This window comes from Mustela putorius, unplaced genomic scaffold (genome assembly GCF_011764305.1).
Source record: "Mustela putorius furo isolate JIRA1106 unplaced genomic scaffold, ASM1176430v1.1 tig00000275_pilon_pilon_pilon, whole genome shotgun sequence".
Lineage (NCBI taxonomy): Eukaryota > Metazoa > Chordata > Mammalia > Carnivora > Mustelidae > Mustela > Mustela putorius.
The window spans coordinates 20484757-20496952 of NW_025421341.1; the positions used below are offsets into that span (position 1 = coordinate 20484757).

Consider the following 12196-nt stretch of genomic DNA (forward strand, 5'->3'; position numbering starts at 1 on the left):
CAACTGGAAACTTTAGTACATTTTGTATCAAAGTTTACCAGGAATAATAGAAGCCTGTCATCTTTTCTCCTGTGAACTGAGTGATACTTTGGGCCTATTAGGTTGGGACTGGAAGTTATTGTTTTTGTTTTAAGAATTTATTTATTTATTTGACAGAGAGAACAAGTATAGGCAGAGAGGCAGGCAGGGGAGAGAGGAGGAAGCAGGTTCCCTGCCGAGCAGAGAGCCCAATGCGGGACTCGATCCCAGGACCCTGAGATCATAACCTGAGCCGAAGGCAGAGGCTTAACCCACTGAGCCACCAGGCACCCCTGTTTCTGTTTCTGGTTTTTATTTTTTTTAAGGAGAGGGTAGGACAGGGAGGGTATAAGGGAGATAATCTATTTTTTTTTTCCAGATTTTATTTATTTATTTGACAGAGACATGGCAAGAGAAGGAACACAAGCATGGTTAGTGGGAGAGGGAGAAGCAGGCTTCCCACAGAGCAGGGAGCCTCATGTGATCATGACCTGAGATCATGACCTGAGCTGAAGGCAGACATTTAATGACTGAGCCACTCAGGCACCCAGGGAAAGAGAGAATCTTAAGCAGGGGCTCCCCTGGGCGTGGAGCCTCATGCGGGGCCTGATCTCACAACCCAGAGAATATGACCTGAGCCAAAATCAAGAGTCGGTTGCTTAACTGACTGAGCCATCCAGGTGTCTCTAGGTTGGGACTAGAAGATTAAAGACCAGGATCAGGAAGTGCTATATAGTGTGGCATAGTTTCATCTTTGAAACTTTACCCCCTTGCACTATGGTAAATCTTTACACAATATCTGCTTTTATTCTGGGGGGACATGGGCAGCTTGGACATGTTTGCATGTTCTACTAGAACTTCTAATGCCAGAGAGACCTCAGCAGTCCCCACAAAAGGGCATTTCAGCAAACCAAGTATCAGGCAGTTATACCTCGTGTCATCTTCCGTGGGGCGGATATATTCTGGACAGACCCCAAACCATAGAATCCTCCCCTTCCTAGTTGGTTTGGTGTCTGGATGTACCAGCATTGTGTCCCATAAAGCTTTCCGGCTGAGCTGACTGGTGACTTAGGTTGTAATACTTCTGACCTCTCCAGAAAGAAGTCAGCTTCCAGAAAGAGAGGTAAGTGGAAGTACAGATGGCAGCTCTTTGGCCACAGGAATCTGCTTGCTTTGAACACAACCCCAGAAAGGGAAATGAATAGAAAGGACCTTCTCTTTGTCTTTGGTTTTATATTATAAGAGCAAACTTACTACATTAAGCCATCTCATATTGCCTGAGGTGCTGCCAAAAAGAGAAGTGATCTGTGGGTTTATTGTCCGTGCATGTGTTCTAGGTTGGAAGTGTGAATCCTGCTGAAAACTTCCGTGTTCTAGTGAGGCAGAAGAAGGCCAGCTTTGAGGAAGGTGAGTGCTGCGCTGTTGGCTCTGCATTTAAGGGAAGATATGTAATTAGGGCAATAGATTTATAATCTAGATTAAGAAACGTATGTAGCCTTTTGTTGGTAACCTTATATAGTGGGTTTCTTTCTTGGTGGGCCTTTGTGATTGTCGCTGGTGAGATCATCAGAGCAACATTCTGAGCACAGGGTGAACTCAGCACAGGTCTGCCCAAGCAGGGAAAGAGCTAATCTGTAGGGCTTTTTATTAAGAAAACCGTAGGCCAGAACCTTAGAGCTTTTGGTTCCACTTCACTGAAGTTCTCTGGGGTCTTGTGAATGAGCTTGGAATAAAACTTTTTTTTTTTTTTTTAAGATTTTTATTTATTTATTTACAGACAGAGATCACAAGCAGGCAGAGAGGCTGGCAGAGAGAGAGAGGAAGGGAAGCAGGCTCCCCACTGAGCCGAGAGCCCGATGCAGGGCTTGATCCCCGGACCCTGGGACCATGACCTGAGCTGAAGGCAGAGGCTTTAACTCTCTGTGCCACCCAGGCGCCCCAGAATAAAATATTTTTTAAAGAAATATTTTTTAAAAAATATTTTGTATTTATTTATTTATTTGAGAAAGAGAAAGCCAGTGAAAGCAGGGGGGAAGAGCGAAAGGAGAGGGACAAACGGACCGTGAGCTGAGCACAGAGCCCAGTGCGGGGCTTGAACCCACAACCCTGAGGTCATGACCTAAGTCGAAATCCAGAGTCTGATGGTTAAATGACTGGGCCACCCAGGTGTCCCTGGAATAAAACATTTTTGTGTCATATCTTCCTCTTTTCAGTGACCCATAAATCTTGTTCTAGGCCTAAGGGTTTGAGCCTCTTTACACAAGTCCCAGAACACTCTGCTGCTGCAACTAGATTTGATCTTTCTAAAATTAACTACATCCTCACACTTTCTCTTTATGAATTATAACCTGGAATTGCATTTAGGTTTGGGCTCATATTAGGAGGACAGAGGATCTGGGACCAACATTCATTCACTTGACTGTTCCAGTTCCTGTGTTTATTTACTCTTTAAGGAGTGGTGGCTGGCAGTTCTAATCCTGCGGGTTTGTGCATACGAGAACATTGTGTTCATTATTGCCACCCGGGGTCAGGCCTGTCTTGAGCTGCCTCCTCTGTGTTTATGTGAACATGTGCACAGAACTTCTCTCCCAGCTTCTTGACATTTTAGCAGGGGAAATGACTCCAAATGTCTAGGAAAATCTCCAGTTTCTAGACTGACCTCTGCAGTGCGTGGCATAGGTGTAGGTTACTTCTTGAGACTCCAAGAATCCTAGCAAGATGCCTCAGCTTGCTGTGCTGTTGCCCAAAGGAAGTCGTGACCAGCTGAGCCCCAGAGCATACGGTCTCCTGGACCACCATCTTGGCAGGGACACCGGAAGCCAGCCCCTGAGAATTTCCGAAGACAAGCTTTGTTACTGTGATATTCTGTATGTGTTTTGTGTTTTGTGTTTTGAGGTGGGGACAGAGCTTTTTGTCCTGTTAAGAGCTGCCATATAAGAGAAAATCTCTTGAGTTTAACACAAAGCAAAACTACAACTCAGTAGATGAGTGGGCTCTAAAATTAAAGTGACAGCTTTCGAGAAGGATTGGTGGAAACAGTACTTCAGAATTTCTCTTTTTCATGTATGGGGGTGATAGAAGGGAGCGTTCACGGCATTTACGCCTGTGCTTTTTCTGCTTGGCTGCATATTGTGACTGTGTTTGGAAGAATGCACAGTCATTACTGTCAGAAGTCAGCCAGCTGTTGACTATCATGATTATCATGTATTTGAAGAAAGATGGAGGCCTTCTTAGCTTTCGGTTGTGTGTTGTTGATTACCTTGGCCAAAGGCAGGGGTCCTCCCTTTGGAAGGGACTAGTCTTTCTGGCTGATAAAGGCGTGGTCTCTTTAGGGACTAAATCTGGCATGATCAAGAATGTAAAGGCAGCCACTAGTGTCTGCTATGTTAAAGTCATTGTGCCAGCATATTCTGTATGTAATAGCATATGCTGAGCTATTATATTCTTTGTCTCCGTTACCCCACATAGCACTCTTGCAGTCATGTGAGCAAATGGAGAAGACGGTAGAGCTTTAATAGTTGGTGCTAGAATTTTCTGAGAAAACTCGGCTTGTTGGTTTTTTTTTAATTGGAACAATATTTTGGTAACTGCTTAGGGTAGAGGCTAAGTCTCTGTCTCGGCTTGGTGGTTGGCCAGTTAGGGTTCAGAGAAGAGGGAATCTATTAACATCATAGAAGTAGAAAAACTGGAGCTAGTTCAGGAAAGAAAGGGGTGAGTAGAAAATGTAGAGAGGAAGTGGGGCGCCTGGGTGGCTCAGTGGGTTAAAGCCTCTGCCTTCAGCTCAGGTCATGATCCCAGGATCGTGGGATCAAGCTCCGCATCGGGCTCTCTGCTCAACAGGAAGCCTGCTTCCTCTTCTCTCTGCCTGCCTCTCTGCCTACTTGTGATCTCTGTCAAATAAATAAATAAAAATCTTTAAAAAAAAGAATGAAAGAAAGAAAGTAAAGGTAGAGAAGAAGTGAATGAATGTATATAAGGACACTGTTCAGCAATGTGTTCCCAACTCATAACTGCCAGTCTTCAGTGTCAATAAAATTCTGGATTCCTTGGTTTGAGAGCTCTGTTTGGGGAAACTGGTAAAGAGACAAGAGTTTTGGGTCTGGAATTACTTCAGGCAGAGCAGAGAAAGGACCTGAGAGCATAGGAGACCAGAGTCTGAAGAGCTCATGAGAGCATAAATTCTTAAGAATTTGCACACATGTCCAGAAAACAGTGTTACCCCAGGCCGTGGAATTGGGGATTCAAAGCAATCTTATGAAAGTGACAAGGGCAGGTAACCCCTACAGGGCATATAAATTACAATAGGTAGCATTCTCCCCACTTTGGGGGACAAACTGTACGACTAGGAGAAATGAACTTCCCTCCAAAATCACATAGGGATTCAAATCCATGTCTTTTTCAAATACTGGATTTTTCTATTTAACTGACTGTTTCTCCTGATTCCTAATGCCCTCTTTTCCTACACATTTTTGTTGTTTTTCAGACTTAATAAGGTCATGTATTTTCAACCTTGTGTCTGTAGGTAGGACTTCTGAGGAGGAGACCAACCTTTTATGTTGAATATGACTGAGTCCTGGTGCGCTGCTGCTGGTGTGATGATGGTGTCCCTCTGTTCCTCTGTCTAGGACTGGGTCAGAGTTTCATAGTGACCTCACAAAGGTGGACTTTCTGCAGAGCTTGTGGGGAAATGAGACAGCCCACCTGTGAGCAACCGATTCTGTTTTGTGGTCCTAACCTGGCTTCCCTTTTATCCTCCCTTGCCTTGCTTCAAGCTCCGGGAGTTTCATTTGTTCATTACTTCTCCTAGCTTTGTTCTGCTCGGGCATCTCTACTAAGGCCCTTTGTGGTGAAGACTCACTTTCCCCAAAGCCCAAAGTTGTCCTCCAAACTTGAAGCTACCTTTCTGGCATTGTTCTCCTCTGTCCCTGCCAGGAATCTGTGCCTAGGGCAAGGAGGGGGAAGCTCTTCTCTCATCTCCAGGAGATCTTTTTAAATTCAGTTGCCAAAAGCATGATCAGTAACAGAGAGTAAGATAGTTTTACCCTTAGAACTTTACCCGTTCATCTATAATTATAAACTGAAACCTGGGTATAATTTCTTTCCATCTGGCTTAAATAGTCATAGCGAGAGTGTTGTGATCCTCCCCTGGACACCAACCGTCTAAACTAGGCATCTACGCAATTTTTTACCTTCTGGTTTTCAGTGTGAGGGATATTTCTTGTCTTAAGCTTATTGGCCTAGAGATGACACTGAACCCCAGGAATGTGTTCTTTCTGGCTACTGATGCTTCTGGTTCTGAGGTGCTCTTCTTTTTCTGGTGCCTTTCCTTCACCCACCCTGCCCACCCCACCATTCTGTCACTGCAGTTTTACAAGAGAAAAATTCTTGACCACAGCCATATGTATAATAATCATTTCTCAGTGGTGAAAGTAGACTTGTTTCTCTCACACGGTAGTCCTAAGCGCATGAGCGCCCTCATCCGGGATGTCTCTTGTCTGCACTTATGGCTTATTGGAAGAACTGGAGTCCAAAGCGTTCTCAGAAACTCCTTGAATCCAGGATCCCTTTATGTAAACAGTCCAACACCAGCCGCTGGAGGAACACCATGGATTTCAAACTCCTTGTCCCTTCCCTGCTTTCACTTAGGAAGAATGGTATAATGGTTGAAAGACAGCAGGTTAGAGGAGGAGGAAGAGCCACATTATTTCAACTCTTTAAATTCATGTGATCAAGATGGGTCCGAATTGAGATGTTCGCACGAAGTATGAGATACTATGTCAAGTAGCTTGAATGTACCTGGTGTGTCAAAAATGGGTTCTCTGAGGACCTTACAAATCAGAAATCTGGATCTGTGGAGACAGATAAAAGAATGAAATGAGGCTTTGTTCCCTGGACCCTGTTTTTGCCACTTAGATGATAAGTTCTGGGCACCCGGGTGGCTCAGTTGATTGAGTGTTTGCCTTGGGCTCAGGCATGATCCCAGGGTCCTGGGATCGAGCCCTCCCCAAAGGGCTCCCTGCTCAGCAGGCGGTCGGCTTCTTCCTTTGTCCCTTCCGTTATCCGTGCTCTCTCTTGTACGAGCACGCACTCTCAAATAAATAAATAAATAAATAGAAAAAAGTTCACTTAAGAAAATAATTGTAGGTTCTGTATTAGGCTTCTGAATAGTGACAGGGTGGTAGAGCTCCATTCCACCCACCTGAGCTCACAGGAGCATGGTGGTTTAAAAAACAAACCTGTCAAGAAGAACCATCCTAAGCGGGACCAGTATGGACATTTACCGTTAGATTTTAGCACAGGGAGCAGGAGTGTGCACATACCCATTCTGATTAGGTGAGGATCAGTTTATTTTCTGGCTCTGAGGCCTTTCATTATATTTCTTGTATCTGTTCCGTCTCACTTTCTTTGGACCACTTCTCATCCTCAAGTCTTTTTGCCTTTGTTCTCCCGTGTACCTCTTTCTCATTGATTATCAAACAATATCCCTTAAGTGTTAAAGGGTGTTTCTTTCTTTATTTATTTAATAATTTTATTTATTTATTTGACAGAGAGATCACAAGTAGGCAGAGAGGCAGGCAGAGAGAGGGTGGTAAGCAGGCTCCCTGCTGAGCAAAGAGCCCGATGTGGGGCTCGATCCCAGGACCCTGAGATCATCACCTGAGCCGAAGGCAGAGGTTTAACTCACTGAGCCACCTAGGGTGTTTCTTAAAATTTACCACACTAGGTAGAAAGTGATAACAGTTCATGATAAAATTACATCATTCATCAAAGCCAAATAGACATTTTTTTTTTCAGTTTTGTTTACTTATGTGCATTATATGACTCTGCCATGAGGCAAACCCAAACTGTGGATCCCCAAGAATTGAGATCTAGGAGAAATTTCCCATTGGGGGTGTGTGTGTGTGTGTTAATGTAATCTTGGGTATGGTTTATGTAGCTTCTCTTTCCAGATAAATAGAGGAAGATAAGAATATAGCCCTTTTCTGTTGTTTTACACAGAGCTGGTGAATTAAAAAAAAATAAGTTCTGTTGGATACCTTGAACGTCTTGAAAGAAGGATACAAAATACAAATAGCAACTGAAATTGTAAACATCTTAAGCCCTATAAAGTTCTGTCTTATTTTTTAGCAGTGTGACATACTTTCTTAGTCCTGTCACAAAACAGCTGTGACACATCTAGTCAAGAGAGAGAAAATACATGATTATGGGTTCTAGAGGCTTAGTCCATACTTCATCTTTTTTTTATTAAATATGCCATTTGTTCTTCCCAGGATTCCCTTTTGACTGATTTGGTTTTAAATTGTTAAACTCTGGAACTTGACTTTTAGGGTTATTTTATGACTCATTTATTGATGACAAGTCATATTTGGAAACAGCGATCCATTTATTTGGAAGTTTAAAGGAGACCCGCTGCAAGGGTGTGTTAGTAATTGAGTAACTGACAGGATGATTATGCAGCCGTGACTCCGAGGGTCTCACTCGCACATCTTCATGCGGGTGGACTCAGGCCGGGAGCCGTTGACTTTCCACTGATGACTGCACGTGTGGGGAGGACACTGGATCTTGTGGCTTAAACTTCTTCACAGGATGCATACATTTCATTAAATGGCACAGCACTGCCCTGCAGTTTACATTTTAATATAATGAAACTTGTCAGCCAAATAATTAAAATGAAATTCTTTGAATGAAGGCAAAAAGAAGAAAGAAAAGAGACATGACACAGGAAGCAAAGGCCATCATGCACACATAACCACTCTCAGATCTTTTCGGTTTTCATCAATGCTCCTATCCATTCTTACTCAGCTTTTTAAATTCTTTCAAGTTCCTGTCAATCTGTGAATCAGAAGATGTCTAATTACAGGGTATGGTTCTTGTAAAATGTAGCCTGGCTATCCGTTAAGAAAGAGAGCCAACTGGTAGTACAAAAATAAAAGGCTGTTTGCTGTGGGTCTGTTGTCAGTGAGCGCGCGGAGATTCTTCGGAGAGCGATCAGGGAGTCCAGATGTGCTCCGCGGCAGCGCCCCGCCTCCAGCGGTCCGATCTTTGCTGTCAGGCCGAAGTTCCTGCCTTCAACCTGCTGGGTGATTTTTTCCCCCCTTTTTGTGTTAAACATGGAAAGGGTATTTTTCCCTCTGGCTGAAAATGGGGAACTCACATGAGCATTTTCCCCACGTCAGAGCCCCCAGAAGAGCAGAGTCTAGTCTCAAGGCCCCACTGAATGTGGGACCCCTCGGCTTGCCGCGATGACCCTGCCCGCCGGACTGCGAGGAGGCTGCTCACAGGCGGCTCGCTCAGGACTAGGATGCTTCCCAGAGAGGGTGTGTTCTCCAGCTGGCTGGTGCTGTGGGCTCAGGAGCTCGATGTGGGAGGAGGGAGCAGGGGAAGTACTTCCTTAGGGTGCTTAGGCTCTTGCCCTCAACCTCTTATACATTCTGCGCCTCTTGCTTGCATGGTGTGTTACCATCCCGCAGGGCGTTGCACTTGGTTCTCCTTGAATTGGGCTGTCCTCAAGATTGCTTCCTACGCCCAGCTGGGTGAGGAAGGAAACGGATTTCAGATTGTGCTGATGTGCAAACTGCTTTAATCAATGACTTAAAGGGACTGCTCGTGGCAAACAACAGAAGCTCTTAACCAATTAAGATGTTTAGGAAAGGATGTTAGGCTTTTGTTAAAATAGTCACTAATCAGCTGAAATGTGTTAAGAGGAGCCTAGAAACAGCTTGGAGTCCCACTTCAATGCAATAAAAGTGTTTGGGCCCTCCCCTTTCAAATTGCAAGCCCAAGGCAAAAAATATGCTGACACAGAAAGAAGTGGCAAGTATAATTTGATACAGTTAGTCCTGTCTGTTAGGCACGCCTGCATGAAAGTTTTAAAAATGGCATGCTTGTTTTTTAGGCTAGAAAAAGGAAGGGAGTTTTGTTCAGATGTGGAGCACAGTTTCAGGAGGGCTTGAGGATATTGTCCTCAATATGGATGCCTTTGGGCAAAAGAGAATAGTTAACTTTTTTTTTTTTTAAACAATCCCCCCCCCTTTTTTTTTTTTTAAGATTTTTGCTTGTTTATTTCACAGAGAGTAAGAGCACAAGTACGGGGGTATGCAGGAGAGGGAGAAGCAGGCCCCCGTGCTGAGCAGGGAGCCTGATGCAGGACTCCATCCCAGGACCCTGGAATCACGACCTGAGCCCGAAGGCAGATGCTTAACTGACTAGGCCACCCAGGCGCCCCAACTTTTTTTTTTTTTTTTAATCTTTTGTGGTTTGTTATGGACAGTTGGAGAAAAATCTTCAGTGAATAGTGATTAAAGGTCCTGTTATAGACTGAACTGTGTCTCCCCAAGGTTCATACATTAAAGCCCTGACCCTTAATGTGATAATATTGGATTTGGGGCCTTTAGAAGAGGTCATGAGGTTCAGATGACATGAGGGTAGATCCCTCCTTATAATGGTATTGAAGACCTTATAAGAAGTGACATCAGGCTTATGCTTTCTTCTTCTCTCTTCTCTTCCTGTCTTTTCTCTCTTCCATCTGAGGATATAGTGAGAAGGTGACTGACTGCAAGCCAGGAAGAGAGCCCTCAACCCAAACCTGGCCGTGTTAGCACTAGCCTCCAGAACTGTGAGGAAATAAATTTCTTACATTGAAGCCTCCTTAGCCCATGGTGTTGTGTTATGGCAGCCAGAGCTGACTGCTACAGGCCCATTTTCATTTCCTTTGTCAGATTAAACTGCTGAAATTTTGGAATTTATCTCTTCATATCTTTCCGTGGTGATGAGATGCAGCTGAAACACTGAGGCTAGCCTTTGTAGGCCATTGGAGTCAGAAGCCATTTCTCTTGGGAGCGATCTTTTTGACAGTTCCCTTGCCCTTGGAATCTAGTAGTGTTTTCCTTGGGGCACTGAGGATAAAATTCACCGTCTGAGCTTCAGCAGTTATTCTGTCATGGAAACGTAGTGGAGGACTCCTTTCCATCTGTGGTAGATCTCCACAAGTCTTTCCACTAATTCTGTGTGCTGCTCAATGATCTTTTGTAAACTTACATAGTTATGGGATCATCACCACAATCCAGTTAAAAATTTTCCCTCACCCCAGAAAGGTCCCCCTGACCATTTGTAGTCCATTCTTTTTTCCTATCACCACCCCAGGTCACCACTTCTGTTTCTACAGGCTTACCTTTTCTGGAAATTTCACATAAATGGCATCACTCAATCTGCAGTCTTTTGCATGTGGCTTCTTTTACTTAGCATGTTTTTGAAGTTTGTTGATGTAGCATGTATCAGTAATTGATTTTTTTTTTTTTAAGATTTTATTTATTTGAGAGAAAGAGAGGGAACACAAGCAGGGGCAGTGGCAGAGGGAGAAGCAGGCTCCCCCACGAGCAGGGAGCCTAATGCAGGGCTCGATCTAGGACCCTGGGATCATGACCTGAGCCAAAGGCAGACGCTTAACTAACTGAACGACCCAGGCATCCTGAGTAATTGATTTCTTCTTATTGCTGAATAATACTCTGTTTTATGGATGTGCCATGTTATGTTTATCAGTTCACTAATTGATGGGTATATTTGGATAGTTTCCAGGTTTTAGCTATTATAAGTAATGCTATGAAAATTACAAGTGTTTGTATTTTATTGTTTTTCTTAGTTGAGAGTGGAATTGCTGGGAAGTTTATGTTTAGCTTTTTAAGAAATAGCCAAACTCCTTTCAGACAGCTTTACCACTTAACATCTCAGCAGCAGTGACTGAGAGTTCTTTGGTGACGCTTGTATTGTTTTTTCAATTATAGCTATTCTGGTGGCTATGTGTTGGCATCCCTGTGTGGGACTTTTTTGCAGTTTCTTAAATACTAATGATGCTGACCTTTTTTTCAGATGGTTGTTGGCCATTCATATGTCTTATTTCCTCAGGTGAAATGTCTATCTGAATCTCTTCCCCATTTCTTAATTCAATTTTCTTATCTAGATGTAGAGAATTCTATATATATTCTGGATACAGGTCCTTTGTCAGATATGTGATTTGCAAATATTTTTCGCAGCCTGTGATTTATCTTTTCAGTGGTGTCTTTTGAAGTATAAAGTTCTTAATTTTTATTTTCTTAATTAGCATTTTTTCTTTTATGGCTTATCATCTTGTAGTCTTATGTAAGAAATCTTTGTCTAGCCAAGTCACACAGATTTTCTTCTGAAAGTTTTAGGTCTATAATCCATTTTGAGTTGATTTTTATAAATTATTATGAGGGTGAGTGTCCTAGATTCATTGTTTTTCATAGGGTAACCTTAGTTGTCCCAGCATATCATTTATTGGAAAGACCATCCTTTTATTTCTGTACTCTTCAATTCTCTTACACTGATCTATGTCTGTTCTTCATTGATACATTATTTTACTTACTTCAGCTTTATAGTAAGCATTGATATACTATCATATGTCTTTCAATTTTATTTTTTCCTAAAATTGTTTTGACTAATCCAGGTCCTTTGCATTTCCATGTAAATTTTAGATTCAGCTTTTCAGTAAACAGAAAAAAGCCCACTGGGTGTTAATAGGGATTGCATTGAGCATATGGAACAGTTAAAGGAGGATTTCCATCTTAACAATATTGAATTTTTAAACCCACGAACACAGGATATTTTCCCATTTATTTAGGTTTTTATTTACTTTCTCTCCATAGTGTTTTGTGGTTTTTAGTGCACAAGTCCTGCACTTCTTTTGTTAAATTTTTATGAGTATTTTATTCTTTTTAATGCTGTTGTGGTTGGACTTTTTTAAAGTTATTTTTTGGATTGTTTGTTGCCAATATATAGGAATTTTGATTTTGTATATTGACCTTATATCCTGCAATCTTATTAAACTTGTTTAATATTTCTAATTATTTTTATATACTTTGAATTTTCTAAAAGATTTTTTGTATTTATTTGGGGGTGGTGCGTGGAGAGAGAGAAAGCACAAGCAGGAGGAGAGGCACAGGGAGAGGGAGAAGCAGACTCCCTGCCAAGCAGGGAGCCCAACACAGGGCTTGATCCCAGGACCCTGGAATCAGGACCTGTGCCTAAGGCAGACACTTAACTGACTGAGCCAGCCAGGTGCCCTGTACTCTGAATTTTCTACATGCAGATGGTGCTGTCTGCAAATAAACGCAGCTTTATTTTTTCTTTTCTAATTTGTATGCCTTAACACTCTTTTTCT

General features: G+C 42.7%; 1 protein-coding gene across 1 annotated transcript in view; it reads left to right on the forward strand.

Annotated features, from left to right (window-relative positions):
* The window catches only part of XRCC5 (X-ray repair cross complementing 5), a 90953-nt gene that overhangs the window by 50482 nt on the left and 28275 nt on the right, over nt 1-12196 (forward strand). Inside the window, exon 16 of the mRNA XM_004762709.3 lies at nt 1356-1425. Within this exon, the coding sequence (XP_004762766.1) occupies nt 1356-1425 (70 nt within the window). The remainder of the gene's footprint in view (nt 1-1355; nt 1426-12196) is intronic.